General features: G+C 40.0%; 1 protein-coding gene across 15 annotated transcripts in view; it reads right to left on the bottom strand.

Moving 5' to 3' along the window:
• The window catches only part of ABI1 (abl interactor 1), an 82,630-nt gene that overhangs the window by 25,770 nt on the left and 29,424 nt on the right, over positions 1 to 27,436 (bottom strand). For all 15 annotated transcript variants that reach the window (XM_005513796.4, XM_065050689.1, XM_005513799.4 and 12 more), the window contains exon 3: positions 4,873 to 5,049. In XM_005513796.4, coding sequence (XP_005513853.2) covers positions 4,873 to 5,049 — 177 coding nt within the window. The remainder of the gene's footprint in view (positions 1 to 4,872; positions 5,050 to 27,436) is intronic.

Here is a 27,436-nt window from a genome sequence, read left to right as displayed (position 1 = left end):
GAATCTAACTATAATAAAATAAGGTTAATGTAAAAAAAAATTAGAAAATAAAGAGACCTCTTAGTTTCGAGTTTTCTTTGCGAGCAGGAAGGCTTGGAACCTACATTTTATCAGATGACACTAAACGTGCTTCCAAGTGCCCTATGAAAAGCACAGTGTCAACACTCACAACAGAGTCATTAGAATTGGCAATGGGATGAGTTACTTCTTCCCCCAGAGAGTCTTTTTTTACCCTAGAGCAATACTGACTGTTTGGCCGTGACCCCAGAGCGATGATGCGACATTAATGAAATTGGCAATATAACATCTTTCGAAGCGCAAGTGTCTGGTAGACGCTAATACAGGGACAAAGGCAGCAGAGGCTCAGGTTCAGGATCCCCATCTCATTTTGTTTTTATTACAGTGAATTATTTAAAAGTTAATACTCAAGTGGCTAACACATAAAAGGCCTTATCCTATAGGAACGGCAGGCATGATTCTACCCTTACATCAGCACCTCATCTGCATTTTCGTTTTGCGCTGACACAGATGTAAGCGTGAGGACTGCAGGTGAGCAGAGCAGGCTGAGAAGTCTAACACCATGAGAGCAAGTCTCTCTTCTCTAAGCTTAGTATTTGCTAAGTTTCGATCCAATCCCTACTTTACGGAGTCATTCCATTTCTGAATACTTAACTCCTGCTCAACTTCCTAGGCTAGAAAGCTTCTTACAGTTTTAATGCACTGAAATGCAAGTGTGACAAAATTCCATTTTTTTTTCTCAAAACGAAGCTGAAAAGTGATCAATCTTCATATAAAATCTGGTTTTGAAAAACTATTAGTCCCATAAAACAAACCCAACCCAATTACAGCTCTTAGGCATTTCGATTTAGCATGTATTCAACATTTTATCTGCCTTTACCATAAGGCATCATTTCAATTTCCTACTTAGATGCCATTTTACAAATTGCTGTAATTCCACCTGCCTCCTATTAAAAAAGTATTGTAATAAATTCAAAGGCCAACTTCAAGGCTTTTAAGGCAGCTTCCAAGCTTCCTCCTCCTTCTCCCCCCTCTTAAACTGAGGATTTTCTGTATGAGTAATTGTATTTGACCTATTTATTTGCTGGCACACTACTATATTTTTTTCATTTCACAAAGGAAGGGGAAGAGAAGGAAGGAAATGTTAAAGTAGCCTCTGCCTAATAATTTTAAACCAAGCTGTACACAGGAAGGTAGGTTCTCACATCATGACAGTTACTCTTATTTACCAAGAATGACTTCACCTACATTCCCCTCTCGCCAGAGGGTGACAGCTGAGCAATGATTTAACAAGCAGGCAAAAACTGCTTGCCTGTGTGTTTCTTGGAGCCATCTACACGAAATATTTCTGTTGCAAGGGAAAGCATTCTCACTAGCAAATCACCTTTAATAGCTCTCCTGATTTTGACTGATGCTAGCTTTGGCTTCATAGGCACAAATTATATATATATATATATATATATATATATATGTAAAAGCAACTTTACTCCTTTACTCCTTTTGGAGACTTTGTGCGTATCTGCCCCTGCAAAGGGAAGAGGCAGGGAGTGGGGCAAGTGGGGCTGCCATGGAGCTTTCAGGCCAAAGGAGAAAGTACCTCTGTGATCCTAGGATGCTCTTAAAACAGGTTTTCTACCAAGAAGCTGCTGGAGGTGAAACAGCACTGCCTTTCAAGGAGGGGTCTCCCATCACAGAGAAAACCTGCTAAGGAGAGCAGCCGCTTGCCGTGACCACCACCCTCATCACCTGCCCCCACAACCGCTGCATGTGAGACACAGGGGACACGTAGCGCCTTTCCCCATGGCCCAGGCATTTGCTTTTGCATCCCCTCTGCACAGTCAGGAGAAGCAGAGACACACAAAGAAAATGAGCTCTGTGTGTGCAGGAAGCGTTTCTGCATTTGCTCAGATAGAAGATGTACAGGGCAAGAGAGGATTTACTCTGAGGATTACCCATCTTTCTATTTATTATTAATTCTGTGAGACAGTAATTTTATTTACACTTTTTATATAAAACCATTCAGGATCACTCCCTAAAATATACTGCATATTTTAATGATATCTTTCCTAGGATCAGTATTTGATGAAATAAATAGAAGCAGAAACAGCCTGTATCTTTGATTCATCTTTCTTATATTTTTCCTTTCTGTTTCTTTATCAAATCCTTCACCAGAACACAACACAGAACCCCATTAGCAGCAATAATTTGCCATCTACAGATTTTGAAGTGTTGCATACTTTTTTTAATACTTAAATGTCAATGTACGTGTGGTACTGTATTTTACTGACAGTTGTCACAGCAGAAGACATTCAAGGATCTGCAATGTTAGTCAAATTGACAATTGCTTTACAAAGAACTCAAATTTCTTTTTTTCTAGAAAACCATGGTTTCTAAGGCCTCATTGGAAATGTTGCTGTCCAACTTGGGGTGAAATCTTTGGTCAAGAAAATATGACTTCAGAGTCTTACGCAGCTTCTAAGACCACTCTGGACAAGACAAATTTTATAATTCAATTTATTAGAATAATAGAATCATTTCAGTTGGAAAAGACCCTCAGGATCACGGAGTCCAACCATAACCTAACTCCAGCACTAAACCATATCCCTAGGAATCTTGTCTAAATGTCTTTTAAACATCTCCAGGGATGGTGACTCCACCACTTCCCTGGGCAGCCTGGTCCAACACCTGACAACCCCTTCCATGAATAATTTTTTCCTAATATCCAATCTAAACCTTCCCTGGCACAACTTGAGGCCATTTCCTCTTGTCCTGTTGTATGTTTACCCTAACGTGTATGTTCAAGAGGCAACTCAGATTCTCAGTGTCATCTGTGCTGACTTCCAACAGGACTTCATCCAGTTTCTTAAGTTGTTGTGGTTTGATTTTCTTATAACAGCACTAGCTACATCTAGGTTTGCAGACAAAGCAAGCTACTTCCTTCAGAGCTATGATGGCTAGAAACATCTGATAATATCACTCACTAACTCAGCCCACTCTTCTCAACAGTGTGTCCAATGAATGTCAACACTGGTGAAGGTGTCAAATGCATGACAACCAGCTTCAAGTATAGACCTGAGGCCTGGCTGGCAGCTTATTTCATTTGTGTAACAAGTCTATAGAAAATTTTCTATAGAATATACCAACATCATTTTTCTAAGTGTTTCATGCCTTCCACAGTCATAAAACAGACTTAGGCAAATCACTCAATAAAGAAACAATAGCCAGATATAACTTGTAGTTGACTTGTAATGAATTGTTAATGTGGTTATTACTGGAAGGTATTTTACCTCTGAACAGACCAAGCTTTTAATATAAAATTAAAACATTAGGTTCAAAAAACCTTTGCTAAAAATGTTGTGTAAAAGAGGCCTAAAAAGTAGCACCTCACTGCTACCCCGTAAACAAAAGAGTCACATTAATAAAGACCATTACTCCTAAAAGCAAACAGACATATTAGAAAATACAACTGCTACACCTTAACAACTTTGGCATTTATGGATCAAGCAACCTGTTTTGAGCCTGCATGATACAAAGCATCAACTTCAGAGACTAACAGTAGTTACTCTACTCTTAAAAAGTCTTCTGCAGCACTTAATCCCTGGAGCACTTATATGCAGAAACCAATATTCTGACATTGAATTTGTGGATTCCTATATTTGCTATTCATAGAGCTCTCTCTTCAAATGCAGAGATTGTATTGAAAAATTATCACTTTCTCCAACCCTAGAGTTTCTCTACAGCCATTCAGGGCATGTCTTTCAGGCTTGTACATAGGATTGTGACAATTCCAGTCTTGCTGAAACTATCAGTGTAAAACAACCTTAAAGAGTTACAGGTTTAGCTACAGACAAAACAAAACATCAGGTAGTCTGAAGTCACTACATTAATTCATAGCCCAGAGATGTCATGCTATAGAGGTGCTTTCTAACTTATGCTGGAATTAGACTCCTGTGGGCATTCAGAGGGTTACTATGAAGCAAGAGGTACTCTGACACTCTTTTGTGTCAAATAATTCAGAAAGATCAGTTCCTCAAGAGCTCAGGGATCCAGAGGGCACATGATGGGCTGCACAGCTGACTGACCAGAGCACATCAAGCTTTAGAGGATACATGGGGTTGAATAAAAGCTTTTTAATGCCATTCAAAGAAAGATCGTTGTGAACTGAATATACCTGGAAGGCCTGCTCTAGGGGGATACAAAGCTTTTTTTTTAATCAAAATGTGTCCAGGGAGCAAAGAGTGTTCTATTAATTCACTTCAGCTACGACCATTTCAAAGGAGGTAGACATTAATTTATGAAGGCTTTTGTTTAGAGAAAGTGAAAATGAGGCTGTACAAAAGCACAAATGGGAGTGAGACATCAAATGCCACCAAGAGTTAAGTGCCAAGTAGCTGACCCCCTTTCTGCTGACCACCCTCCAAAAAAACCCCAACAATAAAGCGCACTCCACTAGCCACTTTCCTCATAAGAAATTACTTAATTTTTGTCAATAACAAAATAAATAAGGGGAGTGGCAGAGACAATTTAATCAGAGGAGGAAGGAATGATGATTTTAAAAGTCAGTCATGGCTTTTTTGACAAGTCTTTAGCCCAAGATCACACGCTATTATTTCCAGACACTGTTACTACCACTGACAGTCACAAGGTTACAGCAAACATTGCTCAAAAAACCCTCACTGTAAAAAAATAAAAAAATCCATTTTGTTATTAAAACATTTGCATGTTGGAGCATACTGAAATCATAATCCTTTCTGCCATAAATGAACTAAACATTTTAATGTCATTAACATTCTGCCCCAAGCCTATCTTCTGGTCTGTGTTACTTGGAGTCCTCAAGTGTTCAGGTATTCTTACCTTCACGCCATGGCCAACATCATCCAGCACCGTGTAGTCTATAGGTTTTCGAATATACCTTACAGGACGTTCCATGTTCGCTGGTGCTATAATTTTGTGAGTTCTCGATGTGTTCTTATTGGTCGTCAAAATGCCTATCTCTCTGCGAGCGACCTTTTCTTTATGGATGTCCACAGTCTAGATTAAAAACAAGAAAGTATGGGTTTCTTTAGGCATTTGCTGCTTTCTTTACAGAGCTATCTACATGTTTAGGCTTCACTATGAGACAGAATCTGAAGAAGGTTAACGCTGCTGGAAGGACGCCAGTTTATTGATGAAGTGAATTTAATCTACATGAACAGTGTTTAAAAATTACCCTTTAATGAAATAACCAACATTAACAACAAAATTACAATTATACATTACTACTTTGACACTCTAAAGACACTATGCAGATCAAGTACTTGCAGATTAACCCTCAACATTCTTATGACTGGCACTAGTAATAAATTACTCCAACTCCACATCTGGGAAACCAGGACAGACAAGCTAAGCAATTTGCCTGCAGCCCCAGAGAGGGACTAAGCTTGGGACGTCTGTGCAGTAATTTCTTTCAGCAAAGCCATCAGTGCATATAAGAGCCTGCACAGAGAAGGATTTATTTCAGCACTGAGGCTCGTTTCAGTCATACTGTTTATAGCAGCTTTACTAAAAGAAAAAAAAAAAAAAAAAAAAAAAAGAAAAAAAAAAAAAAAACAGAGCCTTAAAGATGCAAGCAAAAGAATATCAAACATGTTCAGTCCCATCATTTTATTAGGAAATCCTTAATTATAACTACTGCTTAAACCATAGCTGAGGGAGACAAGTACAAATCAAGCATCAGATACCACAGGGAGTCCCACCTTTAGGAAGCCTATTTCAAGATTCAGGGATTGAATCTGCTGGTTTAAGTACCTCAGGATCTCATTGCAGGAGATGGTATCTGACAAAAACCACCAGACTAAGTGACTTTGAACAAAAAGTATCAAGCCATCGCTTTTTCCACTAAAGACAATAATTCTCAGCCTGTAAGCATCAATTCCTCCTGGAGAGACTGTCACAGAAACAGAGTCAAGGTTCACAAAGAAAGAAAAATCTTTGCTTGGGTACATCTCTAGAAATGGCCTCATCTAAAATGGACATAGTGATGTGCAAGGTTTTGTTTAGTGAAGCAGAGTCAAAGATGAAGCACAAAATTACTTTATATTTAACTCTATTTCTATATGAGCCAAGATGAACAAAAGTAAGCATCCAGGAAACAACCACTTCTAGGAAGGCCAGCATTCAGAGTTCACTATGAAATGCCTTCAGTTGAACTGTTTTTTTCATTAACTAGTACACACACTCAAATTACTCTTAAATTCTGCTGAGTAAATCGAGAAAGAAATAAAATCCTCCTTAACAGCTTTGATACATGGCATTGCAGGTTATGTGTGAAAACAAGTGGAGAAGCACCTAAAACAGTGATATCAAGCAAGCTTGTTTTCATAGCTTAAAGCTAAACAACAGACGACTTGTAACATCACAAAAAGTTATTTCACTTTAGAAGCGCGCGGAATCTTAGTAGAAATAAGAGTTGTGATTTTCCAGAGCAATGCAAGACGTTAAATGCATATGACTGCATTAGCTTATATGGAACAAGTTAATTAAAAATCTTAATAAAGCTTTGGAGCAAGATTTATTGTTCTAAATACTCATTCTCTGAAAAATTCCAAAGTCAGGAATAAAAAGCACCTTTCCAAATGAGACAATCCTATACATCAAGCATTTACCACTACACCAATATCAGATACCAGCCACTACTCCACATTTGCTCTGGCAGCCAATTTCAGAGACAGAGTGAAGACTTAAGAACAAGACTACCCGTATTTCTTCAATTCCAGCTATTATTTGTTCTTTTCCTTTTAAGACTAAAATATACATGTTAGCTTTGCCTTTTAGTTTGCTTTCAGTGAGATCAAGAAACATTACCTGAGTGCTGTGCTACATGTTCTTAAATCATCTCTCTTCCAATTCCTCCATACAACTTGAACCCTTTTGTCAAATGATAACACCACATCCCAAACTATCTTAGAGAACTCTTAATTATATGCAACTCTTCATGTTTTGTAATACATTAGCGCTGCATAGGTGAAAAAAACACTTTACAGTCACCTAAACAACATAGCAATATATTAATCTGACAACATCCATTTAAGACATATACTACAATGTTTTAAAAGAGTATTTTAAAATATTACTACATCTCTTGAAATAAATCCACGCTTCTACTTCATTGTCATTAACAGAATCTGTTGGTACTAATAAATTCATTTCTTGTTCAGTGGATAGACAAAAACACATCTTTATACAAAGAGTTCTCCTAATGTTGATGTCAAGTGAAAAAAAATGAAATAAAGCCTTCCACAGTACAAAAAGATGCATCTTCTCCTAGCAGGTAATCCACGAAGACTGACTTTTCCTCCCTGCTATGAATAATGACAATTCCATGAACTACTAGAGCAAAGTATAAGAAATTCCAGGAACAGATGCTGTACCATACATGCTTTGGAAAATTACTTGTTATCTTGCAACAAATTGTTCTTAACAGAAAAAACCCTTAGAACAGGAAAAGCGCATATATTAATTATATCAGACAGCTTATCCAAAATTAAATATAGAGCAGCAATTTGTAAAGTCTTTCCACAGATTTCAGTACTGTAAACCAAGCAAAGAGAAGACTATCTGTAACAGGGTGCAAGGGCAGCATCTTATGGTACATATGTATATCATGAAAGGCATGCAGGCGTGCCTGCACAACAGACTGACTTGCTGTTCAAAGCAAATGAGACTGCAACTCTTACCACATCTGGGACACTGGAAAAGCAAGGTGGTATTTTTCCCCTATGCAAAGCAGAGGCTCCCAGCATGAGCTTTGCTCAGACATATGCTGCCCATCAGCTTCAAGAAGAAATGACTACTTCTAGATTTTATAAAGACTGCATGTTATTGTTATGTGATCATCACGCAATAGAAAGCATGTAAGTTGTTAATTTTTGTATTTTATTTATATCTATTTGCTTGATGTTCATGTGGAAGTTTATTGTTTAGTCATAGGCAATGTTTTTCAATTCCAAAAGAGGAAAACCCCAAAACACAAGCAATTTTTAGCAGGATAGCATAGCTACCCAGCCAGACAACAGTTAATACCCAAGAGACAAGCCACATATACCACATAACTAGACCATTCTCAAAGCTCTGGCCACACTTGGCACCTGCAGCTATGACTAAGTGTACGCTCTGATATGGTAACAAGGCAGTTAAACAGCGATTTTATTCACAAAAACTACCTTTAAATATCAAGGATGGAGAACAGCAAAGTATGGCAAAGTGGCTTGGCTTAATGCAGGTAACAAGCCGTAGCAAACAGTCAGACCAGCTTCAAGTATACTTGGCCTATTTTGAAACATAAATACATAGAATAATTTGAAATTTGGGGAATAGAAATGGGATTCTCACTTCTAGGCAACATAATCCAGCAGGAAATCCAGCGCTATACTGATTTGGAGAAGAAGACAGCCCTTCCGAAAGCTCAACATGTTTCCTTTGGGAAGCAAATTTAAACCATCAAACAAACCCCTCTGCCACTGCAACTGGGTGCTACGGACCATACCAGCTAATCCCAGAAGCAAAGTTAAACTTGGAGGTTGAAGGGACTGTTAATGATTAGCTGCCTCCACTATCTGTCTGCTTCAAACCATATTAAAAACACCAAACAGTTATCAACAGGATGTAGAGTTAAATTTTAACTCTTTGCTTCCTCAAAAGTAGTCTCAAGGCCAAGCGCGGCACAGCAATGATACAGCAAATAGTTTTTCTTTTCTCCTCTTTGTGCTGCAGATACCAGCTTGCCTGTGTGCTACAGGGTGAAAGCCCAGGACAAACACTCTGCAAGAAATAGAGACTGCAGTACATTCAGCAAAGCTAATTTGAACATATCTAAATATTTTAACAAAGCCCACATATATAGATATAATTAAAAAAAAGGAAAAAGAAAATATAAAGAAAAACTACTTCAAGCTTTGGGCATCTTTTTAGTCCTCAACCACTGCAACTCAAATTTATGAGCCAGATACACAGCCACAGCTCCTCTCACTAATGGCACACGCAGCTGATAAAAAGCAAGGGAGAAAACAAAAAAAGCTCCATCAAATCAACTCAGCTAAGCAGGCACTGCCAACTTCAGGCTGTCCTGAAAGACAACTCACTGCACTAATACCAGATTTACACCACACAAACACCCTTTAGATTGGCAGTACGTTAACAGATATTCCAGAAGTGTTGTGCAGGAAAACTGCTCTGCTGCTCCCCAGTTCCTGCAGAATGAGGCTGTGACAGCACAGACACTCACCCGGCAGCAGGGCCAGGACAAGCTGTGTGTGCCGTACAGCCACCTCACCAGCCAGCTGCATAAAGCTGCCAGATGTTTGGGAAGAGTGGAGCGGTGCTGAGGGAAGAGAACAGCTGCCCAGTGCTCAACAGCAAAAATGGTGGCTATCAGGTGAAAACAGCAGGCAAACAAAGCCCCTAAAAGAGAGTCTAAGATACAGTGTTGGAAGCTACTAAACAAAACACACCACATCCAAAACCAGTAAAACACCCAAAGAGAGAAAGGGGGGGAAAATAAATAAATAAATCAAACCACCACACACTTTCTCTCATGAATTTGAGGATGAGTGAAAAGTCACTTCAGGGGCATTTCCAAAATATATTAGACATAAAAACTCATAAAATTACACCACTTTTACTGACAGTTTTTCAGGCCATTTCATGCAATAGTTTTAAGAACTTTCGTTTTCACATCATGAACATCCTTCAAACAAATGTCTTGTGCTGTACAGAGATGCAAGTCAGTAACTTTTCAATTTCTCCCTAGGCTCACTCAAACAAGAAGAAACAGAGGCTCAAACTCCACAGGTTCCCAAAAGCTGCTACTTTAGAGAAAGCAAGGAGAAAAGGCAGGCCAAACAGCCTGTTATTAGCAACAGTCTTCTGTAATTTTAACATTGCTTCCTTTCAGGTTGCAGTTGAATATCAGGTTGGGTCTGTTACTAACCTTTTATTTCAAATAAGTAAAGCCCTGGTTACAGGGTAATCAGTGTTATACATATCTAAATGTTAGCAGAACAGATCAGAATTACTTTATACAAGAAGAAACAGACACAAGATACATCAGCCACGCATGCAGCATGACCTGTTACCACTTCCCACCCTTATTTTCCTAGTGTACTTGGTGTAATTACACTTAGTCTTGGTAGCCTGTTCTGCACAAAGTTGGTGCTGGACTTCCCAAAAGTAATCTGTTCCCCACCTCAAGTACTATATGCTGTTTTAGGCACCTCAGTGCAAGACAGACATCAAACTATCAAAGCGTGTCCAGGGGAGGGTAACCAAAATGGTAAAAAGTCTTGAGGGCAAGACAGGAGGGGCAGCTGAGGTCACTTGGTTTGTTCAGCCTGCAGAAGAGAAGGCTGAGGGGTGGTGACCGCATCACGGGCTGCGATGTTCTTGTGGGGTCAGCAAAAGTGGAGATGCTGATCTCCTCTCTCTGGTGACCAGTGACAGGACACAACGAAATGGAATGAAGCTGCATCAGGGTTAAGTTCAGATTGGACATCAGGAAATGGTTCTTCACTGAGAAGGGGGTCGGTCACTGGAACAGGCTCCCAGGGAAGTGGTCAGGGCCCCAAGTCGGTCAGAATTCAAGGAATATCTGGATGAAAAAATCTGACGAGATTAAGAACATTAACCTGTTCTGTTTTACAAATACAGATCTATCCCACTGCTCCTTCCATAAACAAAGCATATTTAATAAGACTTTGAAAGTAAAGAAGTTACAGTTAATTGAATAACAGCACTGAAGACATCCTGGACAATGCACATTGTACAGACTACCTGCAAGGCAGTCAGTTTGACCTACAAAAGGGACAATAAAATCCCCAGCTTCAATGAGCTCAGCCAGACAGCTAACTTCTTTAGGGAGAGCACCATTTTATGCGGTTATTTTGTGAAGGAAATTCAAAAGAAAATTTAGTATATTCAACACAAAAAAACATGAACATATTTACACTGCAAGAGAAATATCCTACAGAAAAGATCAATTATTGTTTCAAGGCAAAAAGCATAAGCGAATATTTCAGGTTTTTTAAGACATCATGTACAGTCAGATGTCTACATAATGTTACAAATTACATTTTTCGTTAACTCCTGATGAAAGTGTAAGTAACTTATTTGACTCGGTTATTATTGCTTATATATTGTCTGATGCCCATCAAGATAGTGTTCAAGAAACTCAAGAATTTACTTACAAAAACAAAATCCTTTATTTCCATCTCTTGCCCAGGACAGCCTGAGTGCTAAGCAAGCCTGGCCTCACTGGAGCTGTGGAGAGCAGAGCACCAGCGTAACTGGCACTGCTCACCCTTGTTTATCATTGTGAACACACTCGTTTATCCCATGGGGATCTTCTCCAAGGTATGAAGCTCTACTGGCTTTGGGAACTATGACTGCCAATTCTACTGACTAGAAATAGCTTGAATACCCCAGCTGTGTCATTTATAGACCCAAACCGGGCACTTCGGTGCACCTGTCTCTTCCCAGTTCTTCAGTGCGGATATCTAGTTAACCAACATCTGAGAAGCATATAAAAAACCTGAAAGAAACTTCAACAGAATCACTGCTCTGATAAGTTATCAGTGACTGGAGGGCCAATCCTACCTCTCAGGTACAAGACACATGCAATTTTTATTATGCCCAATTAGCCATCAGTTGTGTGAACTTCAAGTCCCTATTCAGCTTTGAACAAATATTCATCTGAAGGTACCATATGAGAAGCCTTCTACTTATCTTTCATTTTCACAGTAAAAAGGAGAAAGGTCCCCCCTACCAAGAGATGAATTCATGACATCTTTAACAGCCCCTTGGACAGCCACCAGAATCATCTCTTAAAGTACAGTCAATCCACAGAAGAAAGGCAGTGCTAGCAAGAGCAAGAGTTACTAGAGAAGAGGAAAAAAAGAATTGCATTATTTCCGTTCCCCAGATTCTTAAAGAATATAAGACTTTGTTATTGCACGTATACAACCCTTCAGTTTGGTTTTCACTAAGACTAAAAGTCAGTTGCCTGAACAACAGTACCTAATGTCATCTGAGACTCCTCAGAGTATCCTGCCGTGACTTCTGAAGCTGCACCATGAAAGACAGGTCTCCTGTCACCTCTGAAGCATTCAGACATCTAAATTTCACCTTGTGTGTTTGCTTTGCATGCAGTGCTGGCACCGTAGGAGGCAACTGAAGTAGATTTGAGAGTTTTATTTCCAGAGCTGCAAATCCAGTAATGTTTTCTTGTAGGTTTATAGATAGAAGTTTCTCACAGATTTCCTTCAGCATACAGACAAGTTACAACAGTAGGACGGGCTCTCCAGAACACTTCATCTCCTAAAGTCCTGGTAAGACCAGGTCTCTTAAGGTAAAAGGCTAGATGAGCCAGATAAGCCATGTCGCATGTAATCTGATATGTCACCTTCCTTCTCCTGCAGAGAGAGTTCACAAGAGCTTTCACAGATTAACACAAGGAAACTGAGACCATCAGCACAGATGCAGCAACTCGCACAGCCTACGTAAGATGTTTGCAATCATCTGAGGTGGAAAGGCACTAGACAGAACAGAGGAAAAATAATGAAAGAAATATTAAATTCTATTTGCAGAGGTAACTCATACATATATGCACACATTTTTATACATAAACAATATATATTTTAGTATATGTATATAAACACAATGCTAACAATGCATTTTACTAATACCATTCAATGTCAGGGGGGTTGAAAAATGATGGCTGTGTGTTTTTGTTTTGATAGTTTATCATTTGACTTCTTCAGCTATGTCTGAACACAGATTATATGCTGGTTTATCATAGGGAGCTAGCTTTTGACTTAAATTTAAATATTTTTCTGTATACACAATAGCAGATTTTCTCAGATTCTCCTAGCAATAGCTATCAGCATAAAGCAGACCAGATTTCAGCAAAGGTTTGAAGTTATTTTCTATTTTTACATAAGTATTTTTCCTGGGACATCAGGAAAGCTGGGAGGGCAGTGTCAGGGAAGGAGGTTTACCCTAGGCATCCCATTTACTCAGGACAGTTTGCCTGATGCATGGTTTTAGAGTTCAGAAGCACAGAATTTGAAACAATAATGCACATGGCCCATAGTTTGTCCTGTTCCAGAATTGTTTCTTAAGCTGTACCAATTTCCATGCAAGGTATATTTAACAGAAAATTGATTCCTGACCAACAGAACATGTGTTTGAAAGTGTTGAAATAGTCATATGTCTTAAAAAAAAAAAAAAAAAAGTGTGGGCATTGATAAGCCTCATTAAAATAAAGAAGCTGAAAACAAGAGCTAGAGAAACAGATTTAAAGTGTACTGGCTGTAAACGAATAGCCTCACCTTCAGGTCTCCTGCTGTTACAAAACTGGAAGCCTTTCTTCCAAAAGGAACACTAGGAATCACTGAGAATTCTACTTAAAGACCCCAATTTCCAAAACAGATTCTGTGAAGTAGCACATACAGCTATACAACAGCATCGAAAAGGAGAGGGAAGAGAGGTCTGTTCAGCTAAAGGATTATTTCTATAGACGCTTTTCAGAGTACCCTATTGGCAAATCTAGTCACACATTCTGCTGGAAAAGCTGAGCAGAAAGGGGACACGAGGCAAGGACAGACCAGAAGGGCTGGGAGAGGGTGCGTGATATTCTAGGACAAGAATCAGAGCAAAGAAACCAGCCCACTCGTCCAAGAGCCAGACTTCGAGTTCACATCTGATTTTTCTTCCCTGGTGCCAACTGGAAATGGGAGGACTGCTATGGAGAACACATATTCATCCTTCAGGCAGGACAGAAGGAAAGAAGCTTCTCACATTATTCTTTAACAGCTCTTTCAGAGTATATTCATGCAAGTGTTGGGAACATAAAATGTGGCAGCTGAAGAAAATCAGTAAATCTCATCTGTGAAATGCCACCTTGCAGAATTAGGGTCTATAAATGAGAACCATCTACAGAGAGGTACAAGGCCATCTCATAATGGCCTCACCCTCTGCCCCCCACCTTCCCAAATTTAAAGGAAGATTATGTCAACACCGAGCATAAGGAGGGAAGGTCTGCAGGACTATCTTTGGGAACCTGGACAGGGATGTGGGAAGGAAGACTAGCAGATAGCAGCTGAAAGCAAATGGAGTTTAAGTCCTACAGATGAAGATATTTTTAACAGCTCTACAGAGGCCCTCATTATGGAAAGAAAGGGTTAAGACAACAGTCCTCCTTCCTCCCCTTTGCATTGGTAAAATGCCAGAAGCGCTTTGCTAAAGTTCACATAAGCATGGGGGAAATGGAACTTCAAACATCTGGAGTATGGAGGTCAGACAGCAATGCAGAAGCAGCTGGCCCAGCACACAAGAGGCGGCCGTCTGCTGGGACGTCAGTGCAGTGAAGGGAGGAGGTGGGACGGGTCTGCGGCTGGGAGCAAGAGCCTGGGAAATGGCAGACTGAAGCTCTATTCCTGGCTCCACCAGACATCCCACACTACACCAAGCAAGTTGCTTCACTGCTCGGGCCAGCTTCTCAGAGCTGCCCACCTGCAGCAGCTTTGGGAACAGACACAGAGTGTATGTAGGTGGGCACAGGTACAGACAACACAGCCATGGGTGTCTGCTCTGAGCATGGTGAAACGCAGCAACAAGCATACCCAAGGTATCTGTGTAAAACAGCTTCCACCTGTGCTTTTAATTGCTAGTGAAAACACAGAAGTGAGCTATGGATCATACATCCTGTACTTCGGCAAACCCTACTGCTGATTTTAACTGTTTGAGCAAACCAAATGTACATGCGCTTCGATAAGAATTTTGTTGTGAACATTACTGTTTAAAAAAAAAGGCAAGCCCTCCAATGATCTCTGATACGTCTTCATGGGCAGCACAACACAAATTTTTACATTATTATTTTTTGGTCCTTCAAATTCAACTGCTAGTTCAATTCCCTCTTCAAGAGTCTGAGTATAATAATCAGGTAGAAAAGAATGCCTCCTCCATGCAGATCTCTGTGGGAAGACACAGAAAAGGTGATGGGCGATGATTTGCAATTATGTTCTACCTGCTTCCTAAAGTCTCTGGCTTTTCAGCATCAAAAGCTGGGAATGGGGGAGAGGGAAGCAGGTGCCATGGTGCTGTTCTCTGTTCTAACACAAAATCCCCCATCACTCTAGAATACTTTCCTGTACTTGCTGGAGGTTCAGCTGTGGGCGAACACCACAGCCCCTGCGGCACAACCGCTGTGCAACAGGGAGCACAGACCCAGCTCTGCACCAGGTCAAAACCACAGCGCAGGGCAAATTAACAATTGCCAGCCATCCACCTGAGTGTCACAGTGTATGATAAACACCTTTCTGAAGGGCAGTTCTCTTACAGTCCTCCCTCTGCCCCCCTCACCTTCCCTTCACCAAAACAGTTCCCTCATCAGAATCCTGTTGAGGTACATCCCCTCTCCTCTAGTGATCTGCAGATGTTCTACACAGCGACCTGAATAGACATTTCAATGATTAACACAAGTTGCATCACTAATACAAGTTTTCAGAGGAAAATACTGTCTAAATGGAACCAAAGACTTATTATATTTGAACACTATCCAGAAATGCAAAAATCTGCTGATTAAAAACCGACTTTAAAATAGAAGACACTTCAAAAGAGAAGTGTTTCAAGTGTACAATCCTACTGATTGATTTTGACAGAACAACATTTGGGATATGCAGTCTTAAAAAGCAGATAAATGCTTTTGATTAGGCAAAGTCAAAATCCCAACTGTATGTGCGAGTGTATTTCAGTACCTGAAATTAGATTTTAGTCATTTCAAATTTATTTTTGCTGGGTATTCCTCAAGATATGCATGCATGAGCAGGCTCATTAAAAAAAAAAGTAGAAACAAAATATGCTTATGCAAGCTCCCACATGAGAGTTTCAGCATTTTAAAGTGGCTGAATGAGTCCCTCCTTTCCTTACTGGAAGCAATGAACTTGTCTAGAATTAGACAAAACATACAAATCTAAAAATATTTTTGACTGAAGAAAAGCACAAAGATAGAAAGGAAAAATTAAAAGGCTTCTTCAGTAGTTTGGACTCACTAAAGAACCACCATGGGAGCAGAACAAAATTGTATGTTGAACGAGAAGCATTTTGTGCGCCAAAAAAAGCAACTTCATAGGAGATGAACATGTGCAATTGCAAAGAGCACTGCAGGTGGCTGAAAAGGAAACCATCTAAAAAAAACCTATAAAAAAACTCTACAGAACAAGTTTCTGAAAGATTGTCTTAGGTAACAAACTGACAAAACTGGAATAATGACAAGCCAGAATGCTCATACCTGAGGAAAACAAAACCAAAGCCAAACCCCACATATTTATCTGTAACTTCACATTTCAAATTGGGAGGAGGGGAACCCATGAAAAGAAGCGAGCCAACATAGCCTTAGCTTTCATTTATCATCTCTTCAGTGCTTTAGTTTATCACATCTAATAGTAAAAATATTTTCCAACTATAAAGGTTATATTACGTGGTTGGGATAGTGGATTTAATGCACATTTCAAAAATAATCATTATGCTAAAGAATAACAAAACTCCCACATAAAAACTATTCTGATCTGTCACATGTACTTACTTTAAGGCTTTCTGAACTGATTTTCAGAAACTTGCTTTTCTTAAAACCAAACAGAAAAACCTGGACAACCCAAAATAAACAAAAACACACAAGCAAATGCCACACATATACACACAAATTCCTCTCCCAAGCACCCTCCTTCTCCATGTGAATTCAGAGCCTACGAGGTATCCAAGATCGACAGTTCTGAGAGAGATTGTTTCTCTAAGACATAAACCAGGGACAATATGTGTGGAAATGATGCTGAGTAACCTTTAGCCACCTGCCAACATAGTTTTGATTACAAATCATCCAAGGCACAATGTTATTTCTATACCTCTTTCTATATCTCATTTGATGGCAGCGATATAAGCTAGCAGGAAATCTGCTGCACCAAGAGTAACTCATGAGGAGCATTAATTAAGCAGCCATCAGATGGCTAAAGGCTGTATTATCTACACCACAAAACCTCTTGGCTTAGTGCCACAAACACAGCTTACCACATGTGAAATTTCTTTTTCTCTTCCTTTGTTTCCTAAATGTTCAAAATTTGAAGATTGCATTTTCTCCAGAAGAGAACTATTAAAGTTCTGGATTTCTTCAAGATTTTGTACAAAGGAAGCAAGTCTCTACGGCAAACAACTTTGTTGCAACGCTATGAAGTGTTCCTCCAATGGGAAGATAACCAGCAATGGCCAGATTTTTCCTCTTATCCCCAATGCCAGTGAGTAAAATACGATGGCAGGAACAACCCTTAGCCACTAGAGATCCTACTCAAATGTTTTCATTATATTTATTCCACTCTGCAGTTAACTTACTACCCATACTACCACTTTCAGCATATTATTGCAGCCAAGAGCTCTTCCATATCACTTTAATATCAAAAGAACTACGATCTGACAAGCTCCTCACTTTTATTTTCAAAGGCAAATATAGAACAAGACAGTTAAAGTCTCTTACCCAGACCCCTGCTTCGCAAACCCTCTTCAGCAACCAGCTATCCCTTCTCAAAGTACATCAGAGGACAAGCTTAGAAGCATCATGAACTTCACTCAGCTTAAACTTCTTCTGAAATCCCAGTTTCGCAGCATTGCACATGGAAGCCTATTAAGACATTCTAGCAAAAAATGAGAGTTAAAAAGTTCCTCACATGTTTCCTAAGACTGTGTTACTATTTTGGACTGACTCATACAGACTTCTTGTAATTTGGGGTATATTAAGTAAAAGCAGAAGACAGACAACCAAATCACAAGCATGTATGACATTTACCAGTTTAATAGGGTAGGGAGGAACAGGGCACAGATGGAATTGCTAAGGCTGCTCTACTTCTCCATTTCCATTTTAATTTCCACACACAACTAAAACAGGAAGTTACACATTGTTTCTGTAAATGGATTTCCCTTTGCCTCCTACTCTTGGCCACCACCAATATGAAACACTGCAATTATATCTGCTGTGAACATCCACACAGCCTCAACAGTCCCAGCAGCACTTAGTACTGAACAACAAGCTTCCCCAGCCAACATTTTTACACTGGGCACTCTGGTAGAAGACCCTGGCCCAAGAAGAAACCATGCCACCACTCAAGCCCTTCTCCAGAATCATCTCTCAGACTTGTATTTGTACACACCCAGCAGTGAGTTCTTGGCTCTGTCCTGTGCACATGCACCTGAACACAGACGCTGCAGCCTGGTGGCAGGTGGAAAGGCAGTACAAGTCTTGAAGTCTTGTGCCTAGGCACACAGAAGAGGACATCTCTGTGTCCCCATGACTGAATGCATTATCCCACCACTGTTACAGTAAATTCATTAGTCAGACTGATCATGTGTTCAGAAATTAGACATTTCCACTGTGTAGTTATTAGCATGATGATTAGATTCGATTGCAAACCCTTGGGGAGGAGCGTCAGCTATTGGGGATGACATGCAGAAAGAATCCTGTAGTTCTCAAGATCTTGTCTCCAGGATAATTGATCCCACGATTCAGGAAAGGGGAGGCAGAGAACAAACCATTGTCTGGCACAAGAGAGTGGCAGGAAAAAAAGAGACTGGCCACCTCTTAGAGTCACTTTAGGCAAAAGTTAGATGTACACTACACAAATACTGCCCAGTGAAGCATTTAAAGCTAACTGAGGAAGGTACACCAGCGCCTTGGGGAAGGTGGTCCAAACACTGTGGTGGGTTACAAGCTTCTGACTCACACCACAGTGTTTCAAGAAAAGGCCTTAGAGCTCCACAATAACAAGCACCATGAACTGGTGCATGACCGGTCACTGCCCTGTGCAACACTGCACAGCTGAACACACGCTGAAAAGTGACTGAACTTCTCTTCAAGAAACCAAACTGTATGGGGAAAGTGGCCGGGATCAACATGCTGCTACAGTTAGCCCAATCAGGGAGGGAGGTGTTGGTGAGGAGCAAGACATTTCCCTGCAAGATAAAGGAGTACATCAGGACACAATTTAATGGACTACAAAAATACAGCTGTGCAAACTTCTGTGGCCTGCCTCCTGCCCACGGCTTTGGTAAAGCCTAGTGTTCCTAAGTGAGGTCAATGTACTTTCTGGATTTAAGTTGTGTATATCCATCCAGCAATACAGATAGTGTTTACTCCCAGAAGTATAGCTAATGTAAACAAAAACTATGCATTTGTTTTAAGAACTACTATGGATGAAGAAATTTAGGTAACTAGGAGGGAGTGGAAGAGCACACAGGAAAAGCATCTTTATTCAAGTAAGATCTGCAGGCTGCTCACAATCTGTTTTTCCAGGATGTTTGCTTAAGTCATGTAATTATTTGCAGAGCCTCTGCTTTCTAAAAACGCATTTGGAAAAATTCACACCACATTTTCTTTATTCCATTTCTACTGAGTAGGTGATGCTTTTAAACTAGGTGACCTGTCATTATCCAACAATGACCAGTCAGCAGCATTCTTCAGTCTCATTTCAGGCAAATATTTCACATGGAAAACAGTCTTTAAAAAGTTTTTCAAATAATTTCCAAAAGGCTAAATGCATTAGATATATTTATTCCAAGTAATTTAAGCAACTCTAGTAGACAGCATCTCTGAAGAGTTTCTGCACTGACTGAAGGACTACACATTCAATACAGCCCAGGGAAAGACAGTTTCATAAAGATGCTGAGTTGAAAGTAAAATGCAAATAACTTGAATTCATGCCATTAAGCTCCTTTTGCTCCCAGGTCTGGAGGTCTGGAAGTAAGAAGCAAGCTAACTGGGACTGAGGCTTGATATTCCCTCTGCCACCAAGAGGCACACTGCACTGCAGGAGGATTGCTTAAAGCAGCAAAATCCCAAGTGATTCAACTTTAATTTCTCTCAGTGAGAGCTTACGGAAACCATCCCCCCACTTCCTGAAGTTTCATTATTTGTTAATGTGCCACAGCCTGTACTAGAAAAGGGAAAGCTACATCATTTTAACTGAAACACCATGAACACCTCCAGAAGTTCTGTCCTCCAGTTTTAGCATCCAGATACCAGAGCAGCAAACAGTACCACTACATCAGGGATGCTTCAAAACTGTAACACATGAAGGACAAGCACTTATGTGGTCAACTGTCAAACTACTGTCAAAATAAGGCACTGACAGACATGTCATATGGATGAACACCATCCATGTAGCACAGAAACAGATATGCTTAACTATACATCAGTTTAGGAGGAGACTGGAACAGCGATACATAAGTGGCGAGTAGACCATCCTCAGCGCACAGAGAGGAACAAATAAAATAAGGGACGGCCCTGCTCCTATCAGTTTACAGGCTTACAACCCTGTCAGTGCTGTCTCTCAACATAAGATTTAGGGTGCATGAGGAAACTAAATCCAAATACAGTGTCACAAGCAAGAGATTAGATAGTTGAGAAAATCTAATTTGTTTCAGTCTGTTTGACTGGACTTCTCTCTTTACCTTAAAGACCCATAATTACACGAAGATAGCACATTTCTGCTATGACTTATAGGTTGCATCTCCCAAATGAAGATTATCCTCAGTTACTTCAGCATCTTACTCATCAACACAGCAGGCAAAAAGCGTTCAGAGTTGGAGCACTAGAATAACATTTCTACCATTCATCCACTCTCAAATGCCATGTTTCATTTGCCAAGATTCACATGCAGATCAAATGCATCATTTCAAGCTAGGTTTATTTTTTAAAAAACATCCAGGTTTAAACAGTACTTGAATTTCTTCTGATTAGGAAGAATAAACAATTTGCTAGTCCACACAAGCTGGCATGTTATTAGCTTACCATATACCACCTGTCTGCTATTAGACAGCAAAAATACACACACTGCTCAAAAACTTCAGTAACATCTTTTCATCCTAGCATAGGAGACAAGCCTTATCTACAGTATAACGTATCTCTTCTAGTCCTGTACTACATCTGGCTATTGCTATGTCTTGCCCAATACTTAACAACAAACGTAAGAAAATCCTATAAATGGACAAAGAAGGATCAGCTTCCCAAAGACGACGTTTATCCCCTTACCAGACAGATAAAGGTTGACTTGTGGTTTGAAGGCTTATCCTGCAACCTTACAGAGCCTAGTTTTGAACACAGTTCAAAAATATAATTTAAAAATAAAAAACAATCCCATAAGACATTGAATTCAACAAGAAAGCAGAATTTCCTACGATCAAATCAAGCCTTTCACTCTTTAGCCAGTATTTCCTTGTTCTTATATTTTCAAAAGACAGTCCAACTGACCTTTCCTGAAGCAATGATATGTTTTATCATTTCCATCACGACCCATCTTAACTCTAAGGTCCCATGCTACTTGTTCTGACTTTGTATAGAAGCCTAGTAGCTTTTAATTGCACCTTACTGCTCCTGGTTTTTGAGATAGCACAACAAGATGAGGTTGACAAGACATTCTTCTTCAGAACAGAGAAGCCAGTTAGAGAAATAGCAAGCTATGCTTCAATCCCCATGTGACACCACACCGAATTATACTGATGGATCCATTGTAAATTACTATTGCAGGACAACATGCAAGGGGAAAAATGAAGTGCTTTCAGGCATGAACAGGTGAAGCTGCAAAACCACTACACGTTAGCATTCATGCAAGGGTACATTCAGGAAAAAGTCATAGCTATTTAGCAGATTCTCCAAGAGGAAGCAAACGAAACAGACGATATATGATTCCATGGTCACGTACTACTTAGATTTTTCATGTCAATTAGGCACAATAATAGGCAAAATTATTAAATAACTTTTTGCTAGAACCAGGAATAAACATTAGAAAGGAAAATGACAGCTTTAGTCATCTGTTTTTTGAAATTGAGGAAAAGGCAGACACTTCTACCTGCACAACCAGTGTTCCAAATGGGAAGGACTGAAAAAGATAATCATGGTCTCCACCAGTTGTCACTCAGACTGTGCTAGCCCAAAGCATGTTCCAATTTTCCTCAAAAAAAGAAAAACTCTACATACAGTACAGCTTTTATCCAAACAAATCTACAATCTTATTTCCACTAGCACCATAATTCCATTCCCATCGTGGCACTAGCAGCAGGGTCAGTTAAGAACTAACAATATTCTCCAGTGGAATAAGTAATTCTGAAAAAATAATATTCATGGTAAGCTATTTCTCTTTAGGTGTTTAGCCATAAATTATATCAAGTAATACAATTTCACACATTTTTTTCCATTACAGTAAAGGGAAAATTTTCACTTGGTGCTCCTGCAGCTGCCCAGTGATGCAGAGGTGATACTGTCCCAGATGGTGTTGGGGAAGGGACACACACCGGGTACAGCAGCCACATGACAGCATTCGATAAGATCAACACAGATGGATGGATGGATTTCCACACTTCATACACACTCTTTCAAAGTTACAATAAAACAGCAGAAGTTGTCCCAGCTTCAGAAGAGCAGCTAAAAAGTCATTCAAATACCTCCCATGAACTAATAACAGAGAGTTTGTTCACTGCACATACAATCTGTAAGGGAGGTTTTACAACAGGAGTAACAGATACCAATAGGTCCCAAAAGGCTGCTAGTAAAGAGAAGTCAAACCAGCAGCAGTATAAAGAGTGGCAGAGTGTTACTGCTGGCTCATAAACCACTCATGTGAATCATTACTTGGGTTTCCATCTGCAGATTAACATTAACTAAGCACTTTTGTGACCCCAAATAAAACCAGCCAGCAGACAGCACTAAGCAGTCCTTCCAAATGGCACAAGAAGTCCAGCCACAAGCACCCAGCAACACATGTTCATGTGCCTGAGTGGCAGATGATGAAGAGGGGAAGCTTTGGTGATGCAGCACAACCAAGACTCATCTGCTCCACAATAAGCTTCCTGTACTCACTTTTCCTCTCCTTTTCCCCAAACAGTCAGTTCAAGCATACAACTACCCAGCTACCATGAAAAACAATGTCCAAATAGCTACATTAGATAGTGCAAATAAAATTACTCACTTAACGCTTTGCTAGCCCCTTACCTGCTGCTGTTTTAGACACAACGTTCTTATAACCATCACCTCATACACTGCATTTGCTTTCTGCTTTGCCACTAAAACATTGACAGAAGTAAAAAAAAGGTAACTCAATATAAACCAGGAGCTAATCACATGTGAAGACTGATGGCTTACTGAGACTTGAAATAGAAGAAAAACTAATTTCAGGCAACGATCTAATCATATGCCTATGAAATAAAAAATAACAAGTTCAATATGAGCAGGTTAGTGGCGCATTTCATTTATGTGGTGTATCTTCCAGAAGAGAGGTTTTCATTAAAAAAGAAAGATTGCACAAACACCCTTGACTCCTTTGTTGCACAAAATTATCAAAAAAGCTTTCAGGGAAATGTTCACAGGCCTAGGATCTTTGGCTTTGATTTCCAAAAACAAGAGGCTGCATCAAGCCTCTTGATTTAGTATTTAATGAGGTATCTAGAGCTTATGGCCAAATACTCATTCAGCAGAAAGGAGGTTTTAATGGTCTAAACCACCTTGAAAACTATGTATTCAGACTGCCCTTCTACCAGACTGCAGAATGGGAATCAGCATGTGAAGGAATTCACTACAGTCAACAGCTATTAGAGTTAGCTACTTCCCTCATTCCCCAAAAACACGTTCAAACCCTGTGTTCACAAAAAAACAATAGCAATAAAGAATGACAGGAAACAAAAGTTTCTTGCTCTCTTTCTTCATCTCCATAAAAGCAACTGTGCTTCCCTGTCACAGAAAGGCCGTCAGTTGTGGCTACTCCCTCATAGGTATAGATAACTAAGTAACATGGGGATTTTTTTGTTTTAATTTGATTTTTTTTTTCTTGTTGGTTGTGTGCTGGGATTTTCAACTGCATCAGCTGAACTGTATAGGAATTACAGGCAGATCCTATGTGTATTCATTTGTGGTCACGGAAGGAATTTCACAACAGAACAGCTGACAAGGCAACCCTTACATGTTATACTACATTCTAAGCAATTCATACGTATCATGTAGATGCTGATATGCACAAAGTTAACAACAATTTTAACAAGCAGATGCGTAGCCAGAGCAAGCACTGTACAACTTCTTGGAGCCTTGGCCTCTACCACAGAGAGTACAGGAAGAACACGATGTGAAGCAAAGGTCACTGAGATAACTGTCAGCACTTTATTGGGAGAGGGAACATCACCCAAGGCAAAGTTAATCTAAACAAAAGGTGCAAGTTTCTTCACCATATTTAGAGTATTTCTGTCTGCTGACAAGCAAGGGCAGTCCAAGAGAACCAAAGAGAAGACATTTTTCTAATGTATACAACAGTAGATGATGCTCTAGTTCCTGCAGAAACACTTGGTCTCTGCATACACTTTTGAAAGTGTGGAAAGGAGAGTTGGTATGGAAGTGGAGCTTACAAAGATTTGTAGACAGGGAGTGACAGTTTCTCTTCTGATTTAGTAACTGTCTTCCCCTTTACTATTTAGTTCCTGCAGCTTATGACACGCCTTGCAAGGACACAAACACAGCTTTTAGGATATATTCAGCTATGGCAGTGTAACACTAAGAAGAGTGACACCAGAGGATAGATAACCTGTTCTAGTGCTGCACCACCCTCTACAACAAAAATAATTTTACCAACTCTCGTGCACTAAGCTTGTGCCTGAGCTTCAACTTGTGGCTAACTGTTCAACATTAGCCTGTCACTACCAAGAGAAAGACTAACTGCAAAGATGAAAGAGCCAGACTTAAGCATTTGTAGGCTACCATTATGTCACTGTTTTGCTTCATTTTTGTCAGACTAAACAAGCACAATGCCCTCAGCCTCTCCTTGGAGGCTGCATGTCTGTGCCCCTGACCATCTCAGCATCCCTCTCTGCTGGACTATCTCCTGTTTCCCTAAATCACTCTTGAGCAAGGCATGGGTAACAAAAAAATCAGACATCACACTCGAGATGAAGCTTCATCACTGCAGAGCAGATGATAATCACCGCCCTTCACATGCCAGCCACACCCTTCCAAACACGGCCCTGTCACACCGTTTCACTTATTCAGATGGTGTGATGTTGTTGGCTCATGCTCAGCACAACATCCCCCAGCACACTGGCTCCTCTTCAGCAGAATGGCTACTCACAAAGTCACCGCCCAACACATACAAATGCACAGGGTTATTCCACCTCAGGTACAGGTCCTTGTACCTTGCCCAGTTTCCCAAGTTTTCTTGATGGCTCAACCCCTCCAGTTTCTCAAAGTTCCTCTGCACTGAAGTTCTGCCATTCAGCATTTGAACCACCTTTCCTAATCTAGAGTTATCCCCAGATTTGCTGAGGACATGCTTTAGAACCCTGAATGGCCTCCAAAGAATATTCTGAACAGTCTGGGCTTCAGTATTAATCATGCTTGTTAGCAGGTATCAATTGCTTGCCAGTTCTGGCTCATTTTCTTTCCAGTTAACAGTCCTTTTGTCCAGCCCATATGTTCTTCATGTCAGAGATCAAGATCAGAGTTTTAAGCATCTTCTTTTTAGAGGCAACTTCAGGATAAAAGTACCTGGATAGCTGTCCTTTAGAGCACAGTCATCACTAAGAGGATCTAGAGAGGTCTTTTGCTCCCATCCATAACTGTACTGAAGTACTTCACATAATGGCTTGTTCCTAGGCATGACCACCCACATTCATCAACAGATTTGTCACATTTTCTACCCTCTTTCCACTTCTTGGCTTTCAGACATTAATTTGAACTGCGCTGTGATGATATACCACAATCCATGAACTGAAGTATCGCATCAGTCCAAAGGACAGACACACACACTCCAAGGGAAAGCTCCCACAAACTCAAATGATGTTTGCATGCTGCCTTATGCCTCTTTAAACATCAGAGACCTGCTGAGCACCTCACAGCTCTTGTGCTCTCCTTCCCTGGCATCAAACACCAGTTATTGTGTTCTCAACTTGATACTACTTTGGAGCTCACCACTTCAAGCCCCAGAACATCTTTAGCAGAGCTTCTCTGAAAACTAATCCACATCAGTCCTGACTGGTCGCTCACCCAGTGGAAAAGGCCTCAGTAATTGGGGACGGGTGGTCTGTACGTGTGACTCAACATAAGCTATAGCTGTAAGTTTCAGAAGTCCTACAAGAAATGGTAACATCTGTGTACTTCACTATTGTGCCGACTTCAGCTAGACAATCACACCATAAAAACAAAAGGCATTTGGTTTTCTCCTTGCATGCACTATTTAATTATGCATGCAATGAATTTGATGTGGATGGTGACAGGCAAGATTCCTCTAAACTAATTCCGAGATTTAAAAATTTGTTTATTTATGTATTAGTTCTAAAAGCTTCTAACTTGTAATGGTGACAAAAGATGCCAATTTTTTTTCTGAAAGTTATGCTTTCAGAACATATTGTTTTGTAATAGTCCCTATTTTGCATTACAGGAAAGCTTTAGATACATAAAAAAATTAACACAATGTTTAAGGGGTGCACTATTTCCCGGTGCAAATCATCATTTCTTAAAAAGGAGTCTATTGCTTCCTTCACGCTTCAAGAGACATGGATTTAAATTCTGAGCTATTTTAAAACTGTTTATACCCAGTAAAAAAAAAATTGCTACACCCAGTACTGCAGCTGCTCTGACCAGTTACATTTTTCGGTTTTGACACAGTAAACAAGGATGTCCCTGTCAACCTATCTCTCCTCAGATGAAGCTGGCTCTGTCCCATCTTCATTCTCTTGAAGTTTGTAGAAGTGAAGCAGCAAAAAATTTATCTTAAAGTACATGTTTAAGTCAGCTCTTGTCTCCAAGAGGAGGAGGGAAGGAGGGAGGACAACCAAGAAACAGCAAGTCAAAAGAGCAAAACCACAGAACAAATTTCTAGAGAAGCAGTCTTCCCTTGTCAAATATTCAAGCTATGAAAAGCTGAACTTTTAACTCCTCTACTAAAAGATACTGATTTTCAGAAGGAAGAGAAGGGTCACAAGAGGATTTTTGAATTCTGTTTTTTAAATAATTAACTCATTGACTCATAGACCTATGCAAGAATGACACAAATGAACAACATGTTTAAATAGGGAACTAGAATTTCATTTAATACTCATAGGAAATAAGCATAATGAAACAAACTGCATTTGGAGCACAAATATACAGCACCTTTCTTAATTCATCATCAGCATGCATGAAAAGATCCTGGGTTTATTTAGTTACAGCACACCTTAGGAAACAGGTCTTAAGGTCTTCATTCCCTCCCCACTTCAATATCCAAGGTCCTTCCTGGTGTATCCAGTTACAGGCTGACCCACAGCTTGTCCTCTCCCCTTCCACTGTCCAGTCCATGCATTCAGTCATCTTCCCCAAAATTGCTACAAAAGAAAATAC

Source organism: Columba livia, chromosome 2 (genome assembly GCF_036013475.1).
Source record: "Columba livia isolate bColLiv1 breed racing homer chromosome 2, bColLiv1.pat.W.v2, whole genome shotgun sequence".
Lineage (NCBI taxonomy): Eukaryota > Metazoa > Chordata > Aves > Columbiformes > Columbidae > Columba > Columba livia.
This window is presented reverse-complemented; position numbering and strand designations above follow the sequence as displayed.